Here is a 13,402-nt window from a genome sequence, read left to right as displayed (position 1 = left end):
GAACATCTGCTGGGCTGATTACTAGGAAGAGTAGATTTGATTATGTGACCCTGTTATTTCCTGGTCTTTATTGGCTCCCCATAGAAGCATGAATCGTTTTCTTTGTCATGTACTTCTTTTAAGGGTCGAAGTGTGGATCATCTTATTTTGCAGCTACCGTCTTTGAAAGGTGTAAAATATAGATCACTATATGGTCAATCTTAGTTTTCTGAGTTTGGAACTTTCTTCCACAGGATATTCATTCTTTCTCTTACCTATTTTGGAGAAAATTGAAATCTTATCTTTTTGCAAAGTATGTTTTGTGACTTTAGGAGATTGATTTGTATAATTATATATGTTATACTTTTTCATTTGGTACCTATATGATTGTTACACACCTTGCACTTCTGTTAAGGAATTTGACGGGATGCAAGCCTCTAGTATGGTATAGTTCTTCTTGCTGGGGTTGCCTGTTCTAGCTGTTGCTTCTTCATGGAGGTTGCTTGTTATCTTGATGAACTTGTGATGGGAAGGTTCTTGATTGTTCTGTTGTGTTCTTAGGTTTTGATTGAGACGTTGTGTGCCCTAGGAGCTCAGTGCCGATGGTCTGCCTGCAACATTTATTCCACCCAGAATGAGGTGGCTGCTGCTCTGGCTGAAGCTGGTATGTAGAAGTGAAGCAAGGCTCTGCTCTGGAGCAACAGGTGATGTGCAAGTGTCAAGTTAAAATTTTAGAGGAGGCAGGGTTAATTTGTTTTCTGTGTTTGGAAATTGTTCTATTTTCTCTTGTATCCCACACTACATGTATTATTGGAGTATTGTAGGCATTATTAATACATATCATTTTTATAGTGTTACTGGACATATGCAGTGCTGCACAGTGGTGATTAGTATTCAGGTGCAATGCACTTACAATCGAATTGAGTATCTGAGGCAATGGGAGATGGCCACTTGGCCAAAGTCTCAAGGAATGTCGGTGGCAAAAGCAGGAACTGAACACTCCGGGTTCCCTGGCTCTCAGCTCTAACCACCAGGCCACTTCATGAATGCCATTTCCTGTCTTCCTTCTCTTTCTGTGCTGTTCAGACTTGTGTAAGCATTCAAATGTCTCTTCCTTTCTCCAGGTGTAGCGGTGTTTGCATGGAAAGGTGAATCGGAAGATGATTTCTGGTGGTGCATTGACCGTTGTATCAATATGGATGCCTGGCAGCCAAACATGGTAATGCCACCACTCCATTCCCTCCCTTCTGAAGAATTCTGCACAGTGTGATTGTGCCCCAGTTACACAGAATGCCTACATAGTGTTGCCTTCTAGACAGAGTGGCACCTTTGCCCTCCCCCCCCCCTTTCTGTGTGGGGTGAGGGAGTTTGCTTAGCTTGTGACTGGTTATTAATTTAGCCTACAGGTAGACAGTAACTCCCCACTGGCTATTTTTGTCTCATTCTCTAGATCCTGGATGATGGGGGAGATTTAACCCACTGGGTTTATAAGACGTATCCCAATGTGTTTAAAAAGATTCGAGGGATTGTGGAGGAGAGCGTGACAGGTGTGCACAGGTAACAAATTCAGGGATGGGATATAGTGGGGGTCTGAGAAAAAGCTTTATTGCCCAGATTTAGCCACAAGAATCATCTGAGCAAGAAACTGTTAGAACTGAAAGCAATGCCATCAAGAGTGTTTGTTTGTGGACCTCTTTTACAAATTCATGTATACAGCTTATATTCCACAAATGACCAGTTTTTCGTTTCTGAATTACTAAAGATTATATAAGCAATTTCTAGCAAGTACGATTCAGCCCAGTTTAAGAGTACTACAATGAATAAAACATAAGTACTTAAAAAATAAAGCAGAGAGATGTTTTCTACATAAACATACATGTGGAGTGACCTTTTAAAAAGGACATCCAACTTCAGAACAGGGTCTCCTGTCATAGAGCCTTTTCTAAACTATATGGTGAAATGGACAATCAATTGCACCCATTACATGTGACCTGAACATCTATTTTAGGAAATGATCTGCCTAAAAAATGAACAGCACAAAACAGGGACACGGGTGTCAATCTCGCGACAGGATTGTGAAAAATTACAGAAGGACCTTACGAGACTGGGAGACTGGGCGGCTAAATGGCAGATGACGTTTAATGTGAGCAAGTGCAAGGTGATGCATGTGGGAAAAAAGAACCCGAATTATATCTACGTCATGCAAGGTTCCACGTAGGAGTTACGGACCAAGAAAGGGATCTGGGTGCCGTCGTCGTAAATACACTGAAACCTTCTGCTCAGTGTGCTGCTGTGGCTAGGAAAGCGAATAGAATGTGGGTATTATTAGGAAAGGTATGGAAAACAGGTGTGAGGATGTTATAATGCTGTTGTATCGCTCCATGGTGCGACCGCACCTTGAGTATTGTGTTCAATTCTGGTCGCCGGATCTCAAGAAAGATATAGTAGAATTGGAAAAGGTGCAGCGAAGGGCGACTAAAATGATAGTGGAGATGGGACGACTTCCCTATCAAGAAAGACTAAGGAGGGTAGGGCTTTTCAGCTTGGAGAAGAGACGGCTGAGGGGAGACATGATAGAGGTATATAAAATAATGAGTGGAGTGGAACAGGTGAATGTGAAGTGTCTGTTCACGCTTTCCAAAAATACTAGGACTAGGGGGCATGCGATGAAACTACAGTGTAGTAAATTTAAAACAAATCAGATAAAGTGTTTCTTCACCCAATGCATAATGTCTGGAATTCGTTGCCGGAGAACGTGGTGAAGGCGGTTAGCTTAGCAGAGTTGAAAAAGGGGTTAGACGGTTTCCTAAAGAACAAGTCCATAAACCACTACTAAATGGACTTGGGAAAAATCCACAATTTCAGGAATAACATGTATAGAATGTTTGTGCGTTTGGGAAGCTCGCCAGGTGCCCTTGGCCTGGATTGGCCGCTGTCGTAGACAGATTACTGGGCACGATGGACCCTTGGTCTTTTCCCAGTGTGGCATTACTTATGTACTTATGAACATCTACGTTATAAAATGGCAACATAAATGTTTATGTGTCGGGACATGGACATTTGTTAGCTATTTTAGTAACGTGGACATCCGTATTTCCTGAAGCTGTCACAGATCCTAGTATCTCTTGTCTATTTTGCTTTCAGGGGGAGATCAACCACTGGGGGATTAATAGGATGATCTCCTTTAATCCCTTCAGTGGAGTACTGCTCAATTGAAGCATTTTTGTAATCTACTCATCCCTTGTAGAGGGTCTACTGCAAATGCTAACATCTGTCTTTGTGGATGGACACAGACGTTGGGACTGGATATCTGTATTTTGGCCTCTCCCTAGTCCTGCCCACCAGATGTCCAGACCGCACTAACCTTGTCATTTGGATGTTTATTGCCGCATGAACATCTAAATGCCACTTTATGGATGTCTATTACATGAATAGAGCTGCTAAAATAAGGGCTTTAATTGCATTAAGATCTTATAACAATTGATAATTCATTCCAAACTAAAGCCGTTTGAAAAGCAAAGGATTATGTTAACATTTTCTTATAAAGTACATTTCTTGTGTCTAGCAAATGAAATATGAAATGCCTTTTTAATCTACATGCATTATGTTGCATTGAGAACACTACTGTAGAAATTATTGTGAGAATTTTGTTATTTTCATTACTTTTCCAAATCCAAGCTCAAGGTGAGTTCATCAACTGCTACTAATACTACTACTACTTAACATTTCTAAAGCGCTACTAGGATTATGCAGCGCTGTACAATTTACTTAGAGGGACAGTCCCTGCTCAAAGAGCTTACAATCTAGAAGACAAGTGAACGGTCAGTCCGATAGGGGCAGTAAAATTGGGGCAGTCTGGATTTACTGAACGGTAAGAGTTAGGTGCCGAACGCAGCAATGAAGAGGTGGGTTTTAAGCAAAGACTTGAAGATGGGCAGGGAGAGGGGGCTTGGCGTATGGGCTCAGGAAGGTTGTTCCAAGCATAGGGTGAGGCGAGGCAGAATGAGTGGAGCCTGGAGTTGGCGGTGGTGGAGAAGGGTACTGAGAGGAGGGATTTGTCCTGTTAACGGAGGTTCTCGTGGCTGTAAAGTGTCCCAAAATCGACTCCACACCACTTGCAGACGCCTGCCTTCTGTTGAGTCCAGGTCCTTAATCCCTCGCCTTTCCAGTTTTAGTCGCTCAATCATTTGTATCCTCCATTGTGCCAAAGTTGGGCTAGTAGATTCTCTCCAATTCAGTAGCAACACTCTCTTTCCTTGTAACACGGATCTTTGCAGAAAATCTTGTAGACCTGGTGCTCGAGAGTTTTGCACTACACAGAATTTGATCCCTTAAACCATTTATAACTGTGTATATTTAAAAACATTACTCTACACTATTTATATCCTGAATTGATTACTGCAATGCATTATACAATGGTCTGCCACTCAGTTCTCTTCAAAGGTTACAACTTGTACAATCAATTGCTGTGAAATTTAATTCATAATGCTAGTAGATATGACTGTGTCTTCACCATTAAAGCAAGAACATTGGCTTCCTGTGACTGTATGAATACAATTCAAATGTATGATCTTAGTTCATAAGGCCTGTTACAAAGAGGAGCCATCATATTTGGCTAAGTTTCTAATTTCTTATATGCCTACTTGCTCTTTACAAACAGACAGCACTGCTGATGCTGGCACCTCCTTAGAGACCGTGCCTCATAATCTTTGGAGACTCAGCTTTTTCATATTTTGGGCCTTACCTATTGAATTATCTTCCACCTCAACTTCAACTGGAACCTTCTTTAGGGAAGTTCAAAAAGACCCTTAAAACCTGGTTTTTCAAGATATTTTTTTTAAATGAATCTTGAAGAGCATGGAAAGGGGCTTCTCTTATCTCCTTCTGCACTTCCCCAATTCACCTTCCCTTAAATCACTATATTTAAGAATATTGTCCACCATACTACTGCCATGTTTAATAAGATTGCAAGGAAGGGGGTAACAATTTCTGCTCAACTAGCCTACTCTGTGGTCTTTCTCAAACTGGGTAAAGACCCGATGAAAGTGGAGTCTTACAGGCCCATCTCACTTTTATACTTTGAAGTGAAATTATTAGAAAAATATTGGCAAATCATTTGACATTGGTCTTACCTAACAACTACAACTATTCAATCCAATCCTCAATAAATATTCAAGTCTGTGAAGTAAATCTATAGATTTAAACAAAGTGAAAGTAGGTGGAAAAGGATTGCATTGGATTGAATAGTTGTAGTTGTTGGATCAGTCCATTCTCTGCCCATCTTTTTGGAATATAGTTGGCCTTACCAAACCATATGTTTAACTCTTCTTTTTTTTTTTTTTTTTTTTTGAAGAACCATGTCGTGTGTTATTTTTATGGATTTTGGCAGTTCATTCCAAATTTGTGTGCATATGTAAGAGAAGCTGGATGCATATGTTAATTTATATTTCAGTCCCTTACAGTTTGGGTAGTGGAGGTTCAGGAATGTTCGTGATGAGCTGGTAGAGTTCCTGGTTGGTAGGTCAATAAGATCTGACATATATCCTGGAGCCTCACCGTGTATTATCTTATGAACCAGGGTGCAAACCTTAAAAGCAATATGTTCTTTTAAAGGGAGCCAGTGTAATTTTTTTCGTAAGGGACTAGCACTTTCATATTTCATTTTGCCAAATATGAGTCTGGCTGCCGTGTTCTGTGCAGTTTGAAGTTTTTAAATAATTTGTTCTTTGCACCCAGCATAGATGGCATTGCAGTAATCTATAAGTCTAAGTGCTTTGAAAATGTGCCTCAAAGTAAACCATTTGAGGACTATTTCCTGGATACCCAGGCTGTTGTATCTGTGAAAGCAGCAGGGCGCAGTCCACAAACTGAACACTGAAGAAAGATCTAGCGATATTTAAAACAACCAAATTGCATTGATGAAGTGTCACAGATGTAATTATTCAAAGCTGCTAATATTGTATACTTTACTCCAAGTATTTTGAACCTGCAAAGGGGAGTAAAGAATCCCCATAGTTCTTGCCTACCATTGGATTTTCAAGAGAAAACAATTTTCCCTTAGAAAATTGATTTTCAGACCAGCAAGTAAAAAGTAGCTGTCAGCCTGCCAGATTTCTGCAGGAACTGAAAATGTCCGTCTTTATGATATGTAGGTTAAGGTTGAACAAACAATAGGGACCATTGTTGTGAGTTTGTGAGGCCTGTTCTTGAAAGCAGAGGGACTCTGTATCCCAGATCACTGTCCATTCCAAAATTTGATTGCTGTGCTGGATTTGACCCGAAGAAGCAGTGAGAAGAGATACAGAGGCACGTTAGGTGGAGTGATAGGAAACAATCCCTTTCATTTGCTATTTCTGCTTCCGAGGCATCAGCATCTGCTGTATATAATCTATGATGAGGCACACAAGTCTGTAGTATTGACCGTGGCATAATCCTTTTCTTTTTCTCCTGCCCAGGCTGTACCAGCTGTCCAAGGCAAGCAAGCTTTGTGTCCCAGCCATGAATGTCAATGATTCTGTTACCAAGCAGAAGTTTGATAATTTGTACTGCTGCCGAGAGTCTATCCTTGATGGGTGAGTACGGACTGGAGGAGGAGATGATATTATGGATGAAACCTTTAGTTGTCCACAGAGTTCTAATGGTTATATTAGTCTTTCAACAGAAACAGATCCCATGCAAGTTACGAGTCCTTTATATTAGAATAATATGCAAACTATTCAAATATAATATGAACAACTTTTGGAGAATACAAATGTCCCTTTTTCAGAAATAGGTATTGTTACAAAAATGTGTTACAGGTACATTATAAAAAGATACTTGTATTTAAGGGAACCTGTATACTAAAATACACTGACATCTGTACTTTCCTGGTATAAATCCTTGGTATTCACTCCAGTCATTGAGGGCTGCCAGTGGGACAAGCTTTCAGGGTATTAATATGAATATGAGAGAGCTGCATGCTGCTACGTTCATTGTATGCCCTCTTCAGGAGGCTGAACTATTATCTGAGCCACTTTGCTATCATTTCTTTTCCATAGACTGATCTATCACCAGCTAGTTAATATTAGGACTCCCTCAGTTATTCTTTGCCCCTCTTCCACTATTCATTATGTTCAAGATCATGAATATATTAAGATTAACTTTCTGCTCGATGTGCCCTGTTTCCTTCTGACTTTGCAGACTTGTCAGCTGATCATCAGGCAGAAACCTGGGATAAAATTTTGTTGGCAGCTTTGAATGCTGAGGTTCCTCTTCATTACATAACTCAAGAACCTGCACATTCCCACCTTGATTATTCTGAATTGGTTCTTATAACACATCAAGGCAGGCATATACTGTATGAAGGGGTATAATATTAGGATATGAAGATGTGCGGTAGTAGTATTGAGATGAGTTATGTATAGTGTGACATCCTCCTCTTCTACCCTGAAATGATATCTGGGGTTTCTCTGAACAGCCATCCCTCTGGTCAGGGCCTCAAGTTAGAAACTCCTACATGCTCCTCATCCTTTCAATCAGGAAGTGGCTTTTTTTCTTTTAACTCCTTTTCAACAGGAGATGCTAAGGAGCCACAACGTTTCCCATAGAAAAAAAGTTCATAGAGAAGTTCTATTTTTCAGTAGTCTCTCAAGCTGGAGGACCACTTTTTCAGTCAGGGTGAGTAGTGCAGGAATAGTCCTTCTGCCCCCTCTCTTCTAGTCATAAATAGATCTGTTATCTCTCGGTTCACAGACTTCCCTTTTCCCTCAAGAGGACAAAAAACAGAAATAATCATCACCAAAATTAGGAGACACTTTATGCAAATTAGTTCATGTTCAACAGCTGTCTCCACCCAAAATCAGCCCAGTTTCTCAGCTCATGGTACTATGCAGTCTTAACACAGTCTTTCAGGATTTAGGCTAATCTCCTCTTGTCTTTTCTGATAAGTAAGCTTGTCTCCCCCAACCTTATGTTGAAGTGTTTGAACACTCTTTTATTTTTATTTTTTTAATTTTTTATTTATAACCATTTAAATTTTACAAGCGATAAAACAACTTGCTGGAAATACAGAGAAAGTAATATGTAAGAATTATTTCAGTCAGGTAATTCTATTCTCTTCCTTAGACCACTAAATAGGGAGAGTGAAACAAGATAAGGAGATCAATTAAACAGTAAACAGAACCCCCCCCCCCCCCCATGGTATTAACTTGATTATCCCCAGATATTACTAGTCTAATTCATTATTCCACATTGATCATCAAATTATTTCATTGAAAACATACTTATTGTCCAGTATTAGTTAGAAATAATACATCTGATTACATTCTTTCTCTTTTAAAAACCAGAAGTTATTTAACAATACATATACTTAAGTCTCTAATTCAAATCCTACTGATTAAAGTAATCCCAGTCTTCACAGGCTTCACTCCTTTTAAAGTAATAATAATTTGAGGAAATATTTCTTAGGAAAACTTTAGGAGTCATACCCGGAACTCTGGGAAAAACAATAATATCGATATTAATCATCTATAATATTCATTTTATTATTCAAAATTTCTGGTCTATTATCACTTTCAAAATCATAACCACTTCTTGCTCATGTAGAATCATTTGTTATATCAATTTTTACTCTCAAAGGGTTCAGTTGAATTGTCCATGTAACTCTCTAATAAAATTATATCTGAAACAAAATTATTTACTGCCACCGTTAGGTCCCGAAGCGCCTTCCAGATGGTATTCAATGTAATCTCCACGGGAGCAAAAAACTCCAAGTTGATTTCTCATAGGTGTTTAGGAGTGGTTCCGCCGATTCGGATTCTGCTGTAAATGTCCTCCGTTTCAGCATATACCTCTAACTCACTCCTCCACTCCTTTGGGCATGGTGGTTGAATAATTCGGGAGCGATGGAGTTGTTTTTTCCAGGTACAAGAGCGTCAACGCTCCTTCGCCGGCGCTAATCAAAGGACTCGCCAATCCTTTCATCTGTGGGCAGTTCGTCGCGCAGCGGTCCCGCACTTGCTGCTCAGGGGATAAAACGCTGGCCATCGGTGGCTGACCGCCGGTTGTCCCCTTCCTCTCAGTTAAGGTAACTGCAGTTGCAGAGGTGAAATTTACGTAAAGAAGACAAAACTTCAGAGGGCAGCTGGGCCGTTGGGCATAGGAACTTCAGGTCACCATCTTACCACTCTCCCAGTTTGGGACACTCTTTGTCTGATTTCTCCTCAGAGGCCTGTCTGATATGGGTAACCCTTCAGCATAGCCCTCTAAGTCATTGAAACACACAAGCCCCTCCACCCCTACAAGGTGGTGTCCCTTCGGAGGGGTTATTTATTTATTAGAATTTATTTACCGCCTTTTTGAAGGAATTCACTCAAGGCGATGAACAGTAAGAATAGATCAAATATGAGCAATAGGCAATTACAGCAGTAAAAATATTCAAAAACAATACAAAATATGGTATTCTGCTTACAATGTCAACACAATTCATAATAGAACATTATAATTGATAGTGAAGGGTAAAGCAAAGATGTAACATATAGATAGGTAAGAAAGTATGAAGAGTTAGAAAGGTGATTGATTTAAAGAAAGTTGCACATGAGGTCAGAGAGATGGTTAAATATTATCTCAGCTAGGGTAGGAGTGGATAAACGTACTGCAGTATGTGCAACCCGAGTCACTCCTTGTGTGTGTGAGTGAGACTAATGAGTTAGTTACTTCTTACCAGTAAAGGCCTGTTGAAGAGCCAACCTTTCACCTGCTTCCTGAAGTAGAGGTAGTCTTGTGTCAAGCAGAGACTTTCAGGCAGTACATTCCAGAGTGTGGGGGCTACTCTGGGTAAGGCTCACTTTCAGGTATCACATCGTGTAATGTCTTTTGGAGAGGGTGTGGTTAGTGAAAGTCCTTGGGAGGACCTTAGTGTCCTCAGCAGTGTGTGGAGGATCATCCTATTTTTCAGGTACTTGGGGCCATTTCCTTTCAGGGCCTTGAAGATCAGACATAGAGTTTTTAATTTAGCCCTGTGTTGTACTGGTAGCCAGTGAAGTTTTTGCAAAAATGGTGTGATGTGGTCACATCACTTGCAACCTTCCATGAGTCTTGCTGTTGCATTCTGAGTCAACTGGAGCTGGTGCAGACCTTTTGTTGTCAGACCATTGTATAGTGTGTTGCAGTAATCCAGTCTTGATGTTATCATGACATGCACAACTGGGGTAAGAATTACCTTCTCAATGTAAGGAGAGAAGCAGCGTAGCTGTCGTAAAGAGTAGAAGCAGCTCTTCAAGGTTGCTTGGATTTGGGGAATCAGAGTAAGTGTTGAATCTAACTATATTCCAAGGTTCCTGACTTGTGATTTGAGGGGGCGTTCATACTTCCCAAAAGGGAATTTGATGTTAGGTATGTATTCCCTTGTGTTAGGGACCCAGAGAAGCTTGGTTTTACTTGGGTTCAGGCACATTTTGTTGTATTTAGCTCATTCTTGAATTGATGTTAGAAAGGTAATCAGTTTATTCAAGGCTGTAGGTAAGTCAGGTTCAATGGGAATGAGTAGCTGCACGTCATCTGCATAGATGTAGAACTGAGTGTCCATTGACTGAATCAGCTCAGCTAGTGGTTTGAGGTAGAAATTGAACAGAATAGGTGACAGTATTGATCCTTGTGGTACCCCGCAGGTACGTGCCCATGGTGGTGATGAGTTGTTGCCAAATATTATGGATTGTTACCTGTCTGATAGATAGGATCTGAACCAAGCAAGTACTGTTCCATTGATACCTGTTTCTGTCAGTCGTGCTAGCATGATAGCATGATCCACAGTGTCAAAAGCTGCTGAGAAATCAAGCAGAACTAACATCGAGTTGAATCCCTTGTCTCGGTTTCTGTGAAGACCAGGACCATTTCTGTTCCATAACCGGGTCTGAATCCAGATTGACAGGGATCTAGCCAGTTTCTCTTTTCTAGCCAATCATTAAGTTGAACACTGTTTGTTCTGAGTTTCCCTAGAAATGGGATGTTGGATACTGGCCTGTAACTTGCAAGTTTGTCCTGGTCAAGTTTGTTTTTCTTCAGCAGAGTGCGAACCACTGCCCTTTTTAATGCTGTTGGTAATTGCCCATTAGAAAGAGAGGTGTTCACAATTTTTGTGGCGCCTTCTATAAGGCCAATACTTGCCTGCTGCATTGTCTTTGATGGGCAGGGGTCGAGGGAGCAGGTAGTTGGTCGAAGGTCTCTTAGGATTTTGTCAAGGCTCTCCTCTGTCTTTAGGTTGTGTCCCATCTGTTTTTGTCAGGAGGGGGCGAGTTTGTGCACCCCTGGTTGACTGGTTGGGGACTGGGTGGGATTGCCTCTAAATCCTGGCAGAGACTTTTAATTTTGTTGTCACAGTATGCAGCAAATTCATTGCAGTTCAGTTTAGACTGGGCAGGCTGGTTCTGTTGTGGGGGCTGCAGTAGGCTGTTTACTATACTGCTCAAAACCCAACCAGTGAAGAGTGACGTTGCAAGGAGGAAAAAAGATCTCATTCAACTGTGGCTAAGAAAAAAATGCGTTGTTTTTCCTTTAGCGATTCTTCTGCACACAGTGCAAAGAGTAATCATAGATCAAAAAACCCCCCTGAAACTATTTTTTTTATATTGCATTATAAAATCTTCTTATCTTGCATATTGTCATTCTGGCACGTCATACGCACTGCCCCACAATCATTATAGAAGGTGCTGATAAAAATGCACTTAATCCTCAAAATAGAAAACTGATCTTTGTGGTGCTATGCTGTTCGTGTGAAGCGTGGTTACTCTCCAGCTGGCTGGTTTAAAGATGTGCGGTCCCAATGGTCCCGTTTCACATCTGCTTCTTCAGGAAACCACACCAATGACCATTTTTATTTCTGACTCGCTGGAGGGTAGACTTTCAGGGTTTTTTTTTTAATCTATGATTACTTTTTGCACTGTGTGCAGAAGAATTGTTAAAAAAGTGTTTGTTTTTCCTTGTTTGCCACAGTTGTATGAGATCTTTTTTTCCTCCTTGCAACATCACTCTTCACTGGTTGGGTTTTGAGTAGTATTTACAATTGATTTGTAGTATTTACAATTGATTTCAGTGAAGCTGATCTGTGTTGTGGTGGTCACTGTACTGAACTACTACTTGGTTGAATTGTCAGCCTGTGCAATGCATTGAGAGAAATACTGTTTTTTGGGTTGCTGTTAAGGCTTGTTGGTACTTTGCCATGTGCTTCCTACAGTTTAGTCTGTCTTCATCCAAGCGAGATTTGCGCCATCTCCTTTCCAGTTTTTGTCCTTCGCGTTTAAGGGTCTGAAGTTCTGGAGCGTTTGTGAGTGGGGCATAAGACCTTTTTTAGTGGTGCTGTTTTCTCTAAGGTCTTTATTCTGTGGAATGTTCATATATAAGGACTCAAATGTCCATAGTTACTAAAAAAAATCACCATATTACATTCTCTAACATTTTTGGACATTCTGATTAAGAAGAAGTGTGGTAGAACAGAAAGTGTTGTATATAGAAAACCAAGTGACACTAGTAAAGTTTTGCATTTTACAAGCTGTCACAGTATAGGTGTTAGAAAAATAGAAAAAGCTGTTTTATTATATAGTGGCAGCAAATATAATAAGTTTAAGTACCTGTCAAGGCAAAGATAACACATACTACTCTTAGTCCAAAACTTATAGGACACCTGACACCCCCCGCACTTAGAAGAAAGCAGTTGAATCTGACAGATGATAACACTCATGAACACTGGATCATTAGCCAGCCAGGGACTGTAGACAGAGGCTGGAAAATGGGTTTCACCTCACGATCAGGCAAGGCAGGAGCAGGAATTCAGGATAGTCAGCAGGTAAGTTCTTCCCAGCCGGGCAAGAGCATACAGGTACTTGATGCCACAGATTAACAAGTCTTCATTGTGTGGCTGGCTCGGATGTGGCTGATAGCAACTCTGTATCAACTACCCAATATAACAGCCAGCTAGCTATTAGCTTATGGAAGGGGGTCATACCCTTTCCTCTGGTTTTGGTGCCATGCCGACTGTTAAAGTCCAGTGTTTTCCAATGTTGTGGTTTTGGCGGCTCAAGGACTTGGCTCCTAAGTACATAAATACATAAGTATTGCCATACTGGGTCAGACCAAAGGTCCATCAAGCCCAGTATGGCAATACTTATGTATTGTTCTGTTGAAAACAGAACAATGGCCAATCCAGGTCACAAGTACATGGCAATGTTCCAAAACAGTACAATACATTTTATGCTGCTTATTCCAGAAATAAGCAGTGGATTCTCCCAATGTCCATTTTAACAATGGCTTATGGACTTTTGTTTTAGGAAGCCATCTAAACCTGTTTAAAACCCCGCTAAGCTAACTGCTTCTACTACATTCTCTGGCAACGAATTCCAGAGTTAAATTTACTAGATGCTGATGCTGTAGATGTTTCTTCTTGCCAATGAAG

General features: G+C 40.6%; 1 protein-coding gene across 2 annotated transcripts in view; it reads left to right on the top strand.

Annotated features, from left to right (window-relative positions):
* The window catches only part of AHCYL1 (adenosylhomocysteinase like 1), a 96,669-nt gene that overhangs the window by 38,473 nt on the left and 44,794 nt on the right, over positions 1–13,402 (top strand). For both annotated transcript variants that reach the window (XM_030221265.1, XM_030221264.1), the window contains exons 5-8: positions 541–643; positions 1,104–1,198; positions 1,430–1,536; positions 6,435–6,551. In XM_030221265.1, the coding sequence (XP_030077125.1) occupies positions 541–643; positions 1,104–1,198; positions 1,430–1,536; positions 6,435–6,551 (422 nt within the window). The remainder of the gene's footprint in view (positions 1–540; positions 644–1,103; positions 1,199–1,429; positions 1,537–6,434; positions 6,552–13,402) is intronic.

Source organism: Microcaecilia unicolor, chromosome 12 (genome assembly GCF_901765095.1).
Source record: "Microcaecilia unicolor chromosome 12, aMicUni1.1, whole genome shotgun sequence".
NCBI classification, from domain to species: Eukaryota; Metazoa; Chordata; class Amphibia; order Gymnophiona; family Siphonopidae; genus Microcaecilia; species Microcaecilia unicolor.
This window is presented reverse-complemented; position numbering and strand designations above follow the sequence as displayed.